The sequence below is a fragment of the Peromyscus leucopus genome, chromosome 6 (assembly GCF_004664715.2).
Source record: "Peromyscus leucopus breed LL Stock chromosome 6, UCI_PerLeu_2.1, whole genome shotgun sequence".
Lineage (NCBI taxonomy): Eukaryota > Metazoa > Chordata > Mammalia > Rodentia > Cricetidae > Peromyscus > Peromyscus leucopus.
Genome location: NC_051068.1, coordinates 95268307 through 95286609, shown reverse-complemented (window position 1 = coordinate 95286609; position 18303 = coordinate 95268307). Strand labels below are relative to the sequence as shown.

The following is an 18303-nucleotide window of genomic DNA, read 5'->3' as shown; positions in this document are numbered from 1 at the left end:
GGGTCGCCTCATTGGAGGGGGCTCCCGGAGCAAGGCAGGGGCAGCGGGCGCCCTCCTCTCCTCTCGGTCTTGGAGCCCGGGTCGTGAGCGCGGCTTTCGGGACAGCGGCGGGATCGGACGCCGCCGCGGAGGGAGGGTCCGAGGGCCGCCGGGGCGAGCCGCCTCGGGGAAGACCCCCGCCAGCCCCGCGGCGCGCCGAGCGCGGGCCCGCCCCGATCCCAGGGTGCACCGCGGCCCGCCCCCTCCCCGCCGTCCCGCCTCCCCTCGGCCCCGGCCCCCTCCCTCCCGGCTGCCGGGAGGCGGGGACGCGGCGGCGGCGGCGGCGGCGGCTCGCTCCAGTCGTGTCTCTCCCTCACTCACTGGGGAACCCGGTGGTTGGCGGCAGCTTTCGAGAAGGCAGGGACTTGGCGGCCCGAGCCCGCGGAGGGAAAAGTCGGGGCGAGCGGAGCAGCGGGAACCCAGCCTGCCGGCGCCAAGTCGCCTCCGGTTCCGCCATGAGCTGGGGCACCGAGCTGTGGGTGAGTGAGTGAGGGGAGCCGGGGCGCCCGGCGCGCGCCGTCGGCGGCGGCGGCGGCGGCGGGAACCCGGGGGCGGCGCCGCGCGGCGCGGGGTCCCGCTCCTCTTTGTGCCGCGAGAGCCCCCGCACCCCCCGGCCGGGAGGCGACGGGGCGGCTGCCTGTGCTCCCGCCGAGGGGACCGGCTCCAGCCCTAGACGGCCGCCGCCGCCGTCCCCTCTCCCGCCTGCGCCCGACTTGGGCGGACGGGCGCCCGGCCCCGCTCCGCGCCTTTGTACCCGGGCGCCCGACGGCGGGCGGGCGGGCGGGCGGGGAGGGAGGGAGGGAGGGAGGGGGGGCCATTGTCCCGAAGGAGCGGCGCTCGGCTCTCCCCGCGCCGCGCGCCTGGGCGACGCCCCAGCTCCAGGTAGGGGGAGCCGGGGCGGCTTTGTTCCGAGCCCGGCCTCGGGCCAGCCAGGCCCAACCCACACGCCCATTTCCCTCTCCCGCTGCCTCCGCGCTCCGGACCCGGGGCGCCCGCCGCTCCGCGCCGGCCAGCTCCGGCTGCAGCCTCTTTGGGCTGGCGGGGCTGCTTTTGTGATCGGAATTAGGTAGAGAGATCGAGGAGGGGACGCTCCTCTAGCCGATTGCTTGATTTCTTCCCCCCTCCCGTTCTTTATTCTCACTTCTCTCGCTCGCTTTTTTTTTTTGTCTTTCCTCCGTGCCTTTCTCGGGCGCTAGAGGCTCCAGACAATGCCCATCAGTGCCTGACCAAGGTGCGGCCGGGGGCTAAGAGGTCGCAGAATTCGCCCGGGACGCCGCCGCCGCCGGAGGGTGGAGGTGTGCTGGGCAGTGATTTCTCAGGTGCGGCCGGGAAGATTGGCGGCTTGGGGGCGCTGTCTCGAGCGCCGCCTGGCCCCTGCCACTCCCCTTTTTATCCCACCTGTGCATATTTCCCGTGCCTTTGTTTGCGAAAATCTCGGGCCGTCTCCGTAGAGAGAGGAGGAGAAGGAGGAGGAACAAGTTTTGAGTGTGTGCACTAACTGGGATTCGAAGCAGAGCGTTTTAACTGGAAGACCGAATGTTTTCTCATTTTCCACGTGTTGTAGATTGGGGATTTTAGAAGTGACACTTAAAAGCCGGTCTAGTCACCTACTTAACCCAGCCCCAGGAATCTGTCCTCTTTACACCATGCACAAGTGTCTGCCCAGTCTGCTAACACACCACTCCAAGACAAAATGCCTCAGGAGCCTCTCCATTTTGTTGCTTAGATAGCATTGATTGTTCTAATAATGGGGAGCATCCTTGTAAATGAATCGTGTAACATTAGTTAGATTTTTCAGGCATTATTGGTCCTTTCCCGTTTGTTTGTATGTTTATTTGTTGAGACGGTCTCATTATAGCCTTGGCTGGCCGGGAACTCACTATGTAGACCAGGCTGTCCTTGAACTCAGAGATCTACCTGCCTCTGCCTCCTGATTGCTGGGATTAAAGCTTTCCTCTTTAATTTGTACATTTTTATGGTGGATTACAATATCGTCATGTAGTGCTCATGGAAATGAGTATAGTTTTATTTTCCATTTATAGAATTTATTATTTATCTATTTGGACCCGAGACCTCACACATGCTAGACAGGCACAATACCATCAAGCTTTATCTCCAGTCCCTTATTTTTTATTTTAAATCATGTACTTATTTGTGTCATACTGTGGGTAAATATGGTGAAGAAGTCAGAAGATGGCATCAGATCCAGTGGCGCTCTAGTTACAGACAGATATGAGGCTCAGTGTGGGTGCTGGGCACCAAACTCAGTCCTCGGCAAGAGCAGCAAGTGCTGTTATCCATTGAGCCATCTCTCCAGCCCCTTATTTTCCGTCTTTATAATTAGAAGAGACTTTTATTTTTTGCCTGTTCAGATGACCCAAGCACAGAGTAATCTAGAAGGTAAACAGAGTGCTTTAAAAAAGTATCTATAGGAAAACCAGGGAAGAATATTACTTAAATTTAAAGAAATTCGCTTTGTATCTTGCTACAGAGAAAGTTTGAAGAAAAAACAATTCTAAGTAAAACTAAATATAATTTTAAAGTATGTATGTGTGAATATGTAGCCCATGCTAGCCCAGAAATGGCAGTGCTCCTCCTTCCTTAGCCTGCAAAATACTGGGATTACAGGTGTGAGCCACCGTGCCAGGCTCAAAAGTTATTTAAACGTTAAGAATACATTCGGAAATAATTCCAGTCCTCCAGAGTGTCTTGTAATTTATTAATTTAAATATCTAAATAATTTCTCAGTAATTTGAAAAGATAGAGTGATGGGAATTTAGGTTCAAATTAAAAGTTATTTTAAATATAACTTGGAAATTCTTGAAAAATACTTTTCACTTTTCCATTAAACTTGAGTAAGTATTTTTGGTGGTTTGAGGACTTGAGGGGAACATTTATTATAAATTAATAATGTAGACTCCACTATTATCAACTGAGTTTCTAAACCTTAAATAAATAGAACTTGGAATAAAGGATTGTGATTGGGAATGGAGTAAACATAAAACTTTATTGGACTTTGTTTTCAGTTTTTTAAAAAAAATATTTTAAATCTGTGTGGTGTGTGTGTGTGTGTGTGTATGTATGTATGTATGTGTGTATGCATGGGTGCCTAAGGAGGCCAGAAAAGGATGTATGATTCTTTGAAGCCGGAGTTAGAGGTACTTGTGGGTTGTCTGAGGTGGATAATGGCATTTGAACTTAATCCTCTGCAGAAGCAATGTGTGCTTTTAACTGCTGAGCCATGTCTGCAGTCCCTGTTACAGTTCTGGACAAGGACATTGTGCTTTCCAGTGGGTTGCAATAGATACAAACACCTATAATGTCTGTTGTCATTGAGAATTTGATTTTGGGGAAATTTTCATTAAAGTTAAATATAAAAAATTTCATCTTTAGGATCACATTCCTGTCCTAAAGGTTTGATTATCGAAAACTCATTGTTATGTACAAATCTGAAGGTATGAAAATGCATGCTCACATTTAAGTCACTTTTTATAAATGGTGGTTCTTGCAGTCTTTTGTGTGTGCGTTTGCATATGTGGGCATGCATGCATGTGGAGGACAAACGTGGGTGTTTTTGAGGAGCCATCCACCTTGTTTTTTTTTTTTTTTTTTTTTTTTTTTGTAACAGGGTTTCTGCTTGACTTTGAGCTTGCCGATGGGGTGAGCCTGGTGGCCAGGGAGCTCCAGGAGCCCACTTGTTTCTAGTTCCTCGCCGCTGGCATTACTCCTTGGCATCTATTTATTTATTTATTTACCTACCTTTTATTTAACCTGGTTCTGTGCATTGGATTCAGGTCTTCATACTTGCAAGGCCAATTTATCAACCCTACCATCTCCCCAGTCCCACTTTTTTGCAGTTTTAATCCTTCTTTCTTGTCAGGGTCTTGCTATGCAGCCCAGGTTGGCCTTGAATTCCTGTTCCTTTTGCTTCCGGCCCCTGAGTGCTGAGGATACAGGTGTGCCCTACTACAGCTTGCTTGTTTTAATGCTTCTTAAAGTCTTACGTTAAAATTTGAAATAAAGGTATTCTATAGAATATTTGTGGCACTGGGTTGCAAAATAACAGTAACTTGCTAAGTGGATTGGAGCTGGCTTTTGTTGTGTAGTTGTGTAGTAATGCATAAAGCTTTATGCATTAATGTATTTGAGCTGTGCTTTAAGAGACTTGTGGTTTGAAGTGAGTGTTTTAAGTGAGGTAGTGACTAGAGTCACAGCTTGCATTTTCTTTTTCTGGCATGCATGGTTAGTTACGTGGGGACATCTTGGGCTTACTTTGTTGACTTCTTTATCATACAAAGAATAGAGAATCGTAGTTAAATATGAATCAGTACAGATTAGCATGTATATGTGTATATAGGGTGTGTGTGTGTGTATATATATATATGACAGAAATAGACTGGATACATCACATTTATATGGTTTATTAAAATTTTGCTACCAGGGTCTGGGAAGATTGCTTAGTGGGTAAAGCACTTGTTCATTCAAGTAGTTCAAGTATGAGGACTGGAGTTCTGATCCCCAAGAACTCACGCAAAAGTCAGACAGGTATGGCATCTGTCTGAAATTCTAGTACTTAGGGCTGTCACAGGTCCCTGGAGATAGACTAGCCAGAGTTGGCCAACCCTAGATCCAACGAGAGAGAAAAATGAGAGCTGCCCTGTACTTCAGACCAAGCCATGTATAATAACTAACCTACTAAAAAGATGTGGAAAAGACTGATGTTAGGTTGTTCAAACAGATTTTAGTTTTGTTTTTCTGACTTATACAGTAATCTAGGCTTTGTGGACATATACTAAAAGAATTAATTAGACAGAAAATGAATCTCTAGTAGCTCATGTGATTTAAGACTTTATTATTTTTTCTTTTCTGTGTGTGTGTGTGTGTGTGTGTGTGTGTGTGTATGTGTATGTGTATGATGTGTGCCTGGGGTTCTTGGAGGTCACAAGAGGTCATTGGATTCCCTGGAACACCATGTGGGTGCTGGGAATTGAACCTGGGTCCTCTGGAAGAGCAGCCAGTGATCTTAACCGCTGAGCCATCTCACCAGCCCTGAATTTGGAAGTAACATTGAAATGAGTAGAAAGTTACAACTGAAGGTTAAAACTATTAAAAAAAAAAATGCTTTTTACTCTGTTCAGTGTAAGGAAAGCTTTAGAAAGATTGTGTCATTTCACCTAGGTTTTAGAATAAGAAGGGTTGTGCATGTGGGAATTCTCAGGTTCCTAAAGGGCAGAGATCACGTTTTATTCGTTGTTCTTTCATTGTGTGCTTCATTACTGTTTCTTCAGTTATCAGCATGCTTCTTGGCATAGAGCCTGACACTGGTAGGAACTTGAATAAATATTTTCTGGGCTGACCTGATTATAGTGGTTAGATTTGGCTTGGATTAAACGTAAGATGTCTGAAAGTAGTGAGTTGTAGACAGGGACCAGGCACAGAGGTCGGTTTGACTGACTGCTTGATTCAGGAACTTGGTATTTGTGTGTCTGTTTATGTGTAGCTATGCATTCGCATATAATTAACCCAAGTTTTGGACCATTTAAAAATCCACAGAAAGAAATCTTAGTTTGCCATAGTAGACGGGATCTTTCTTCCCCAATTCTTTGGTGAAAGGAAGAGGCATTCCTTTAGGTTTTATTTGTTTAAATTTTTGATTTATTTATTTTTATTTTATCTGTATGAACGTTTTGCTTGCATGTATGTCTGTGCACCGTGTGTGTGCCTGGGTGCTGTTGGAGGTCAGAAGTAGGCATTGAATTCCCTGAAACTGGAGTCACAGAAGTTAAAAATGGTTGTGAGCTGCCATATGGGTGCTAGGAATTGAACATTGGTCCTCTGGAAGAGCAGCCAGTGTGCTCTTAACCACTGAGCCATCTCTCCAGCCCCTTCTTTAGGTTTTAGAAGATAGACATTGCATCTACTTCACCACTCCTGAAAAAATATTTGAAGAGTTGTTAGTTTCTTCAGTATATTAATATGTTGTGGATTCTGAAACCAGCTGTAACTTTTAATATGTATTATTACCACAGCTTGTTGATACTATCACCCTTCGTCTCTCTTCTCATCTGTTGTAGTGTTTTTACTTCCATCTCACTGTAGTTAGCAGAGCTGATTCTGGAAGTGAAAGACTGTTCAATGGGAAAAGGCAGTAAGTTTGATTGTGCTGCTTTGCTCTATTAAGAGTTTTGTGAGCTGATTTATGCACTAAGAGTGTGTGTGTGTGTGTGTGTGTGTGTGTGTGTGTGTGTGTGTGTGTAAAATCTTGTTCTTGAGTGAGATACCACTCTAATTAATGATTGAATGATAAATGCTTTAAGTTGCAAATTGTGCTTTGAAAATAATCTATTGGGACTACACATCATTTTAATATTGTCATTCATGCTTTTCAGTATTTTCTTTTGTTCCTAAAATAACATTGTGGTAAAATTTGTGATTGCTTTTGCATAATTTTCACTGACTAGTTCTTTGAAGCATTCTTTATGGTATAAAGGGATGTTATTAGGCATTATAAGATATCTGACTGCTTTGTTAATGTGGGATTCAGCATTTAGGATTTGTATGGAGAGCTGTTGAGAGAGGCACAGTGAGAAATGTTTTATATAAAATATCCCCATTGAATCCCAGCTAATGTTAATATTTAGGGTTTAGGAGCCGTTTTTCTTTGTTTGTTTGAGACATGATCTTGTGCCCAAGCTGACCTCAAATTCTCTATTGTAGCTGAGGCTGACTTGGATCCTAAGTCTGCCTCCTTCAGCTCCCAGGTGCTGGGATTACAGGTGTTCACTGTTCTGCTTGGCTTCTCTTTAATTTCTTGAGAGAACACTAATCAGCAGTCTTTACAACACCTGATGAGGGGCTGGAGACGTGACTCCAGAGTGTTTGCCTAGTAACTTGGGTTTGATTCTAGCACTGGGTGTGAAAGTCTATTATATGTTTATTATAATTTGAAAAGCATACTTTATCATTATTTTCAGCACATTAGAATTTTAATTTACGTTTGTACCTATTTAGTTTCTGCTTTTCTAGACATGCAGCTGGTGTGTAGTAAGCACTCAGATACTTCTTGATGTAGCATGAATCTTAAAAGTTCTTATTAATAAAATCAAACCTGAGGCCAGTTATTGGGGTGAACACTGGAAAATCAGAGAGCCAGAACAAGCCACAGCTACCTCACCTCACCGGATCCTCAGCTGGTCTTGTTTCCTCAGACTGGAGGCCTCTGAATCCTCATCCAGAATGAGTCTCAGCTGAACTGCTGCTAGAAGCCCGAAAGCTTAACCAGCCAAATGCTTCTAGTTTCTGGTCCTCACGCCTTATATACCTTTCTGCTTTCTCCCATCACTCCCTGGGATTAAAGGCGCACTTTCTGGGATTAAAGGTGTGAGTCACCATGCTTGACAGTATCCTTGAACACATGGATTTCTGCCTCTGGAATGCTAGGATTAAAGGCATGTGCTACCACTGCCTATCCTTTATGTTTAATATTGTGGCTGCTCTGTCTCTGACCCCAGATAAGTTTATTAGCATGCACAATATTTGGGGGAATACAGTACCACATCTTGACTTGGAGGAATTCAATGGATTGCTGTAATTTTGTAATTAAATTATGTTTTGGATACTAAGGTAGTTTTTATTTCCTGGTTGTGTAATTCGTTGGCCTTCCCTGGGTTCTGCATCAATGTAGTCAGCCATCTGTGGTTTGAAAATGTTTAAAAAAGATTGTGTCTGTATGGAACACTAAAAACCACTACCTCAACCCTCCTCCCAGTTTATTGTTCCCTAAGCCATGTAGTATAACCGCTGTTTACATAGCCTTTATATTGTATTAGGTATCATTTGTAGTCTAGAGATGTTTTAAAGTATGTGGACAATTTGTCAGGATTGCTCAGGGTATACCAGATATGGGTCCACCTTGTGGAAGGGACTTACGCACTCATAGAGTTTCTTCTTTCTGTGAGCAGTACTGGGTTCACTCCCCTATGGTTCTGAGGGAGAGCTACACCTGTTGTTTCTGTTGTAGCCTTAGCATCCTTTTCATAGCTTGGAAATAAACCAGCTGCATCTTTTCATATGAAAATGTTCTCAGTTTATTTAGATCTGGGAGTCTTGTTTCCTGATTATTTGAGTACAATTGATTATCTTCAATAGCATACTTTTGGGCTGTTCCAATTCTAAAAGGGAGAGAACTCTGAGCACCCAGTTTTTTGTTACATGCTCCTACAGTTGATATGTCCTCCTGTATTCTCTCCCATCTTGACCCGAGATCTGTAAGAACTGTCCATCTATGGACTTATACTTTCTTTTGCCCTGTTTAAGGTCACCACCAGTCTGGGACCATTTTAAACCAAGTTTAAGGTTTTGGAATTCACTTGCGTGGTTGTTGAATTTGCTTTCTCTTCTCCTATCTCTTGTTATTTTATTAAAACAAAGATCTAATTTTTCAAAATTGTCCAACTTCCTAGGATAGAGGTAGCTTTCAAATGCATTCATTCATTTCTGGATGTTCATTTCTATTTTACTTATGACCTTGTAATTCCATACTATTTTGTTTTTAGTGACTTTTCTTTGTCCTCTGACAAAGTACCAGATAGAATCAATTTAAGGGAGAAAGATTTGTTTTGGCTCCTGCTTCATAGGGTTCCGGCCATGGGAGGGAGGACATGGTGGCTGAGGCAGCTCTAGTCAGTGGTGCTGGGAGATTATGGTATGTATGGTTTGCTTTGTCTCTGGCTCAGTAAGCAGTCCCCTGGAAATGGGGCAGGCTGTAACTCTTCAAGACCTGCCTCTGAGTGACCACTTCCTCCAGCTAGACACCACTCCTAATGGTTTCCACTACTTCTCAAAACCGTACCACCAACGGGGGGCCGAGTTTTCAAATACATGAACCGTGTGAGACATTTCACATTTAAACCACACCACCGTGACTTGTGTTTGTTGCTTTAGCTTATTGAAATACATTTTATCCACATTTTCATCTACACTATCCAATGGAATAGTGATACTGATCTAAATAACCTAGTTTGGCATTATTGGAAGCCAGGATGTTCTTGTATTGAAGTTTTAACATTTGCTATTATGTTCTTAATAGGTAAGAGCTGATTTATTGTGTATTTTGTTTTGTGAATGTACTTTTTTTTTTTTTTTTTTTTTTTTTTTTCCCCTCTTTGGATACATACAAGATCTCTTGTAACTTTTAGGCTGGCCTCAAACTTGTTACACAGCAAAGATGGGCCTTGAATGTCTAATCCTCCTGCCTTCTACTTCCTGATAATCTGATTGTGGACATCTACCCCTACTCTTGGTTTGTGCAGTGCTGTGGACTAAAGCCAGGATTTTGTGCATTCTAGACCAGCATTCTACCAACTGAACTACATCCCCAGTTCTGAATGCACTTCTTTAATAGGATTGTCAGTTTGTATCTTAGAGCATATTCTCTCGTACTTCATTGTCTAGATCAGTGTTCTTAACCTTCTTAATGCTGCAACCCTTTCATATAGTGCATGTTATGGTGATCTCCAACCATAAAATTGTTTTTACTACTTCATAATTATAATTTTGCTACTGCTATGAATTGTAATGTAAATATTGGTGTTTTCCAATGGTCCTAGGCGAACCCTGTGAAAGGGTCATTTGACCCCCAAAGGGGTTGAGATCCACAGGTTGAGAACTGCTGAGAACTGCTGGTTTAGATGGAAGATAGTTTTTGTTTGTTTTTTTGTGTTTTGCTTTTTTAAAGAAAACTTCATTAGACCCTTATTTCATACCATAACCCCTCCCGCAAAAACCCAACAACCCTAAAAACAACAAAACCAAACGGATTAAAGACCTAAATGGAAGACTTGAAACTTTAAAAATACTAGAAGAAAACAAAGACAGCTCCATAATAACATTGGTCTCGACAAAGATTTTTTTGTTAATTTGATGCCAAAAGTGTTCGTAGCAAAGGCAACAATAGGCACAAATGGAGTTACATTAAACTGAAAAGCATCTATACAACAAAGGAAAGAAGATTACTTTTTGTAATCTCTATCTGATAAGGGATATAGTCTCAAGATAATACATAACATGATCTTAGAAATAGGCAAACAGGTTTGTGGAAATGGCTCAGGAAGCAGAGTGCTTGCTGTGTACTGAGGACCTGAGTTTGAGTCTTTCCTTGTGAAGTATGTATCTGAAGTCTTGGTACTCTGATGCAGAGATGGGAAGTGGAAGTAGGAGAACCCTGGACATGCACAAGGCAGATAATGTGGTGTATACAGCAGTGAGAAACAAAGAGACCCTGTCTCAAAGTAGAAGACAAGACTGCCGCCTGAGATTGTCTTCTCACCTCCATATATGTGCCCACACATACATGCACACACATCATGACATACACCTGTGCATGCAGACCTGAATAAACATTAATCAAAAGACCAACAAGTATGGAAACATGTTCAGTGTCACTACTCATCAGGAGAATGCAGAATGAAATCGCAGTGAAATACCACCTCATAGCTCATGAAAAGTGGCTTTTAGCAGAATGATGAAAAGTTAGTTTTGGTGAACATGTAAGAAAAGAGAACTCTTGTGTATGTTTGGTGGAAAAAGTATGGAAGTTCCTAAAGATTTTTAACTAGACTTCATATGGTCCAAAAATCTCACTTTTGGGTATATAGTTAAAGCATATGATGAGAGCATGTTGAAGAGATGACTTTATTCTTTATTTATTGCAGTGTTACTCACAATAGTCACAATATAGTTGGTTGGTTGTTTCCCTCCCCCAAACTCTAGTTGAAACTAATCTCAAACACAGTATATAGAAGTGGGATCTTTAGGAGATGATTAGGCCATGAAGACATTACCTTCAAGAATGGGATTGGAGCCCTTATAAAGGACTTGAAGGAAAGAGTTTCCCCTCATTGCTTCTCCTACTTCATCATGTGATAACACAGTGTGCTTGGAAGCAGAGAGCAGTTTCAGCAGGTACCAGAACTGTGAGAAGTCAATACTGTTTTTTGTTTTTGTTTTTTTTAAGATACAGTTTATTATTTCATGTGTGTGAGTATTTTACTTGTATGTATGTGGGTACCTGGTGCCTGTGGAGGTCAGAAGAGAGCATAAGGTACCCTGGGACTGGAGTCACAGATGGTTGTGAGTCACCATGTAGGTGATAGGAGTTGAACCTGGCTTATCTGCAGAGCAACAAGTGTTCTTAACCCCTGAGCCATCTCTAGCCCTCAATTCTGTTCTTACTATAAATTACTCAAATCTGCACACCTGCTATCAACCTGTAGGCTCTACATTTAGACACAAATATGTGTGTGTACATGCACTGGATCTCCCAGTCTCCCTGCTTCCTCATCCCTTCCTCCCTCCTTCCTTCCCTTCTCCCATCCCTCCCTCCCTTTTACTCCCTCACAAATTCCATGTGCCTTATCTGTTTATTACTTTCCCTATCAGTGGTCTGTTTGCTGTGCTTTTTTTTTTTTTTTTTTTTTTTTTTTGTCATGCCGGAAGGGGAGATAATATTCATGAAAGTCAATTCTGTGTTTTCTCTTCTACCTACAGCCTTAGGAAACCATTCAGCTTTCTTTGCAGATTTATCTATTATGGACATTTCATATAAACAGAGTCATAGAATATGTAGTTACTCTTGATGGGCCATGTTTCAGTTAGCATAATGATTTCAAAGGTCATCCACCTTGTAGTGTTTATCAGTGTTTGATTCTTTTTATCAAATAATATTCCATTATATGCATATGTACATTTTATTAATCCACTGGGTTGTTTCTACTCTTTTCTATTATGAATAATGCTGCTATGAAGACTTGTGTACAAAAAAATTATTCCACAGCAATCATCTACCTTAATTTTTTTAACATTAGTTTTTTTCAGGAGGAGAGGAGACATAGTTCTCTCCTTTCACAGTGTGGGTTCTGGGGATTGAACTCAGATCATCAGACTTAGTGGCGCCTGCCTTTACCTGCTAAGCCATCTCACTGGCCTTTGTCTGCCTTTTTTTTTTTATAAATTGTTTTAGTTTAATATTGTATTCTTATTTGTAATTATGTGTGTCTGTATATAGGAGTGCAGGTGCCCACAGAGGCCGGAGAGGATGTCCGAGCTGGAGGTGCTGGCTGTGAGCCATCCAGTGTGGATGCTGTGAACTGAAATTAGAGTCCTCTGAAAGAGCAGTATGCATCCTTCGGAGCCTTCACTCCAGCCCTTCATCTGCTTATAGCCATAGCTATCGTAGTATATGAAAGTAGTACCTCATTGTGAATTGGATTTGGGTTTATCAGGTGACAAATGGTGTTGAGCATCTTTTTGAAATGTTTTATTTATTTATATTTTATGCATTTGGATGTTTTACCTGCAAGTATTTATTGTGTGTACCATACGCATACAGTGCCCACAGAGGCCATCAGATCCCCTGGAACTGGAATTACAGAGGTTGTGAGCCACTGTGTGGGTGCTAAGAGTCAAACTGGAGTCCTCTGGAAGAGCATCCAGGGCTCTTAATTACTGGGCCATCTCTCCAGCCCCTGAGCATCTTTTTCTGTACCTGTTTCCTGTTGTGTATTTTTTCCCCAGTACTGTGACTGGAACCCAGAGCTTTAGGGACACTTAACAAAAGGGCCACACCTTTAGCTCATTTGTAAAACTTTAGGGGGAAAAATCTATTCACCTCAGTTAACTTAAATATGGGAAAGTTCACCTTAAATTCCTGTGGTAGTGTGTATTAGGAGAATAACTGGTATTGACAGAAAAGTAAAATGAGGATGAAGCTAGAAGTCTGAAGGCCTTTGGAGAACCTTGACAGCATACTAAAGTCAACTAAGAGGATAAATTTGGTCTTGGTAGCATAGCAGTCTGTCAGTTTACTATAAAGAAGACAGTAATAGCCGGGTGGTGGTGGCGCACACCTTTAATCCCAGCACTTGGGAGGCAGAGGCAGGCGGATATCTGTGAGTTCGAGGCCAGCCTGGTCTACAGAGCAAGATCCAGGACAGGCATCAAAACAACACGGAGAAACCCTGTCTCAAAAAACCAAAAAGAGAGAGAGAGAGAGAGAGAGAGAGAGAGAGAGAGAGAGAGAGAGAGAGAGAGAGAGAGAGAGAGAGAGAGAGACGACGATGACAGTGATAATGCTGCCCACTGTGTTCTAGTGCTCTCCAAGATACTCATGGGAAACATTTTTCGTTAAAAAAGTTTTACTTATTTTTAGTTTATGTGTATGACTGTTTTGCCTGTGTTTATATGTATCACATGTGTGCACTGCCCAAGGAGGTCAGAAGAGGGCATTGGAACCCCTGGAATTGGAGGTATACATGGCTATGAGCTGTCCAATGTTGATGCTGGGAACCAAACTTGGGTACTCTGGAAAAGCGGCCACACTCTTAACTGCTGAGCCATATCTCTCCAGTCCGAATGTCTTGCTTGAGTTTATCTTTGAACAGACATCACATTAGTCATGGCCCTAGAAGCATGGGCAGGTGGATCTCTGTGAGTTTGAGGCCAGCCTGGTCTTATAATTGCTTATAAATCCCTGGCCTTAGTTTGGCTTGTTTCTATCCAGCTTTTCTTAAATTATCCCAGCTGCCTTTTGGTTCTGGGCTTTTATCTTTTTTCTATATACCTTTCTTGTTTTCTTACTCCATTGTGGGTTGTGTAGCTGGGTGGTTGGCCCCTGGTGTCTTCCTCCTCTTTTTGCACTTCCCAGATTTCTCCTCCTATTTGTTCTTTCTGCCTGCCAGCCTTGCCTATCCTTATTTCTGCCTTGCTATTGGTTGTTCAGCTCTTTATTAAACCAATTAGGTGTATTAGACAGGCTAAGTAACACAGCTTCACAGAGTTAAACAAATGCAGCATAAAAGAATGCAACACATCTTTGCATCATTAAACAAGTATTCCACAGCATAAACAAATGTAACACATTGTAGCTCAAGTTTTCCCCAGTCCTGCCTGACCCACAGTCAGGACAAATTTCTCTCACCTGCCAGTCCTGCAGCTGCTCAGACCCAACCAAGTAAACACACAGAGACTTATATTTCTTATAAACTGTATGGCTGTGGCAGGCTTCTTGCTAACTGTTCTTATATCTTAAATCAACCCATTTTTATTAATCTATAAGTTGCCATGTGGCTCGTGGCTTACAGGTATCTTAACATCTTCTCATGGCGCTGGCTGGCAGCATCTCTCTGCCTCAGACTTCCACTTTCCAGAATTTTCTTCTCTGCTTGTCCCGCCTATACTTCCTGCCTGGCTACTGGTCAATCAGTGTTTTATTTATACAGAGCGATATCCACAGCAACACATTTTCAGTTAATATCCCACAACAGTGTTTAATAAAGAGACATTTTTGGTTTTTTGAGATGGTCTCATGTTACCTGCGCTGGCTTTGAACTTGCTCTGTAGTCAGTTGAACTGATCTTGAAGCCTCCACTTCAGAAGCACTGACATTACAGGAGTGCACCACCATGCCTAGCAATGAAGAAAAAGTACCAACGGTACATTACCAGTATAGTTGTCATGGTAACAGCGTGGAACTATTGCTCCTTAGGCCTGAAAGGCAGGAGAAGGAAATGGTTGCCAGGCTCATACATAGTTTGGACTGAAGTGTACCTGATAGGATCTATGACTTTCAGTAGAGGAACATAGGAAACTTGTAGGTTCCTGATAGGCAGAGTGCCAGAGAACGAAGAACCTTGGCCTCACTTTCATCCTGTTTGTCTCTCCCATGGCTGGAGCCTAAGGAAGGGTTAGAAAACAAGAGAATCCACTGATGCAGTCTGTTGGGGTCCAGAGGGGTGCAGATGGAGTGATTCTAGAGAGGCAGATTGGTATAGAGCAGAGACATTGCTCTGAGAGAATTTTTATCCAGGAGAGGAGATTGTGTGTGGAAGCCTGAGACCGACATTGGGCGTGTCTTCCCTATTGCGTTCTGTGAGTTCTCTCCTTTTATTTTCTGAGTCAGAGGCAGGCCGCCGTGTTTGCCCGGCTTCTTCTTATATGGATATGGAGAGCAGTTGATCTCCAGTACTTACACTGCATATGCTTTATCCACTGAGCTGTCTCACTCGCCCAGAAGTCAGTGCTTCTAACTCCTGTGTCACCTTACATGATCACTTTTGAATTTTGAAATGTGATTGATCTAGAAAATGTGAAATTTGGGTTCAAGGATCAATAGAGTAGAAGACATTGAGAAATAAGATAGTGCTGAAATATCCCAAATGGTGGTTGTATCCTGAGAGTAAGTGCTGGCAGGGGAGATGCAGCGAATAGATGGTTTATTATACAAAGTGAGTGTCCTGTGAGTAGACGGAAAATGAACTCGTGACTTGCATATAAATGTGTGCTGCCTCAGTATTTGGTTTTTATAAGGAACAACTGCTGAATGACCTGTTGGAATAAAAACTCCAAGGCAGATATCTTACATATATTGTAGATGTTGGCTCTGTGTGTTCATCCTTCAAACTTCTTGGTACACCCAATATTGTACAGTTCTGGTTCTGGTTCTTGTTAAGCCTTTAAATATACAAAGCAAGTTGTAGTACAAAGCTGTTACTGCCCCCAGATATGAAAGTAAAGGAAGCATGCTCTAAATTTGAGTGGATTAAAAGAAGACACCACTTACTCTAAAACTGAAGGTTTTACTATTAGTAATAACGGTGCATGAGCAGAGAATAAATTCTTTGGTTTAATTTGAAAAAAAAAATCCATATTTCTATTTTAGATATCCCACTATAACCATATCTTGCCTTAATGTATTTTGTGGTTATAATGTTTTATCTTTGAAATTTAAAAGCAATAAAATCTTAATAATAATTTTAATATTCTGCCTCATCTGTTTCTTTAACCAATTTTAATCCTTTCTGTAATTCTAAATACCATTATAAGTACAGACCATCTAATGATTTCATTGTCAGAAACAGACTTCCCTTTTCTGGTACTGGGAATTGAATCCAGGTTCTTGTAAAGGCTAGACAAGCACTCTATCACTGAGTTACATCCCTAGCTTCTTTCTACTTTTTTAAAATTTGCGAGTTTCTTACTAAGTTGTCTAGGCTGGTCTTGAACTTGTGACCCTACTACCTAAGTCCCTGCAGTGGCTGGGATATTCTTTACAGTGTGGCACCAGGCTGTTACAAACATGTCTGTTTGAGTGCATTTTTACTTTTGAAAATTTCTAGGACATACACTTACTTACTGTGGTTTAGAATTCGCAAATGGTGTAAATTAAGAATATTTTCAGCAGCTTGGTCTACAAAGTTAGTTCCAGGACAGTGTAGTGGGTAGCTGTTCTAGCTATGACCTTGAAGCACCATCCCTAGTGAGGCAGCAGGTGACTGCTACACCTGCCTATGACCTTGAAGTACATGCCCGTGGGGCGTGGCCGCTCAGGACCCTTAAGACCTGGGAGGCACATATGCTGCACTCTCTTCACTCCCTTGTGGTGTGGATGCTGGGGTTGACCGGGCAGATCTTGGAAGAAGATGAGCCTGGGACAAAGCTCAGCTTTCCCAGACCCTACAACAAATACCTGTGCTGTAGTGAGTTACCCCCTAATAAATTCCTTTGCTCATTAAATAGACTTTGTGGATTTCTCCTTGCTTTATCTGAAGATCAATGTGGACTGTTATGCAGAGAAGCCCTGTTTTGGGGAGTGGGGAGAGGGTCAGTTAGGGATAAGTGGGGGATGCCAGACAGAATCCAAAGTGAGTTGGAGGAACTTGCCCCTTCTCTTTTATTGTCTGAGCAGTCGAGGCGAGATTGTACAATGTTGGTTTCTTCACAAGGTTAGAAGAGGTAATATCCTAAATCAGGGTTTGAGCATTTGAATTTTAAGGATGTCAGGAGTGGGAATGGTAAGCCAGGGCTCAAGTAAAAATAGGACAGCTTCCACATGACACTGGAGTACCAGACCATGAGGTTGATGAGAGTAACCATTGCAGTAGAGTGGAATCCAAGTGAAATGAGGAAGGAAGGCATCCATACATGAAGCCAGCTTCAAAATAGTGGAGCTAGCTGGTGAGAGAAAGGATGGATGGATGGATGGATGGATGGATGGATGGATGGATGGATGGGAGGAAACAGTGGTATCAGCCTGATGGAGAAGGCCATAGTAGGAGCAACCTGTGACCCGAGTACAGTGAAGAAAGTATCTGAGTGGGCAGTATCACCAGTGGCACTTGGAGATGGGTGTTACACACTGGGGATTGTTCAAATGAGTAACTGTGTTAGGGATTTTAAAAGAACAGCAAACCAAACCAAACAAAAAAAGACCTTTTTTTTTTTTTTTTTAAACTTTTGGAGAATGGAATTACCAATATTCAAAGTGGTGGTGTTAGATTGGAATTGGAGATTTTGGTGTAAACACTTTATATACATGTACACATACAACAATAAAAAGGTAAATAAATGTGTGTGTTGTGTCTTTAGTTGTACTCTGTTTTTTGACAGGCTTTGTAAATGAGATAGCTCAAATAGCAGTGAGCATACATAACATTAAAATTTTGGCTTCGGAACACCTTTATTCACTAAAAAGGAAATAGGACTTTCTGGTTGTTGTTGTTGTTGTTTTGAGATATAGTTGATGCCAAGTTAGTGCAGGAAAAATGCAATGTGAACCTAAAATGTAGAAACTAAAAGTGCTTAAAGAATGGTGGAGATGTGTTTTTAAAAAAAGGCATCTTAGCCGGGCGTTTGGTGGCGCACGCCTTTAATCCCAGCACTCGGAGGCAGAGCCAGGAGGATCTCTGTGAGTTCGAGGCCAGCCTGGGCTACCAAATGAGCTCCAGGAAAGGCGCAAAGCTACACAGAGAAACCCTGTCTCGAAAAACCAAAACAAACAAAAAGGCATCTTAAGATAACACCTTAATCAAGTGATCAGTCAACATCACAAGTAATAGGGTAGTCTAAATCACATGCCACCTCACTGGATGCAGTACAAAGGCACAGGATGGTTGTGGCCCAAGAAACACAATCAGGGTTATATGGAAGTATCAGACAACCTAAAGTTGATGGCTATTTTACAGAAAGATTAGCTCGTAAACTTCAGAAATGAGAAGGCCATCAAAGTTAGGAAAGACCAGAATGATTTCCGATTGAAGATGTAAGCATGCCAGTAACTGTGACATACTCTAGAACTGATTTTTCTTTTTTTTTCCTGTAAAGGAAAACTAAAGTAATACTAAAACTTGAATGGATCTGAAAATTAAGTGGTGGGATTGAATCAGTGTTAATGTCTTTATCTTGATTATGTATTTGTTATGCAGAAGATAT

The 18303-nt window shown here is 42.5% G+C and overlaps 1 protein-coding gene across 3 annotated transcripts in view; it reads left to right on the top strand.

Annotated features, from left to right (window-relative positions):
• The first annotated feature begins 269 nt into the window (after positions 1-269).
• The window catches only part of Fnbp1l (formin binding protein 1 like), an 82429-nt gene continuing 64395 nt past the window's right edge, over positions 270-18303 (top strand). For all 3 annotated transcript variants that reach the window (XM_028881453.2, XM_028881452.2, XM_028881451.2), the window contains exon 1: positions 270-518. In XM_028881453.2, the coding sequence (XP_028737286.1) occupies positions 495-518 (24 nt within the window). In that variant the 5' untranslated portion in view covers positions 270-494. The remainder of the gene's footprint in view (positions 519-18303) is intronic.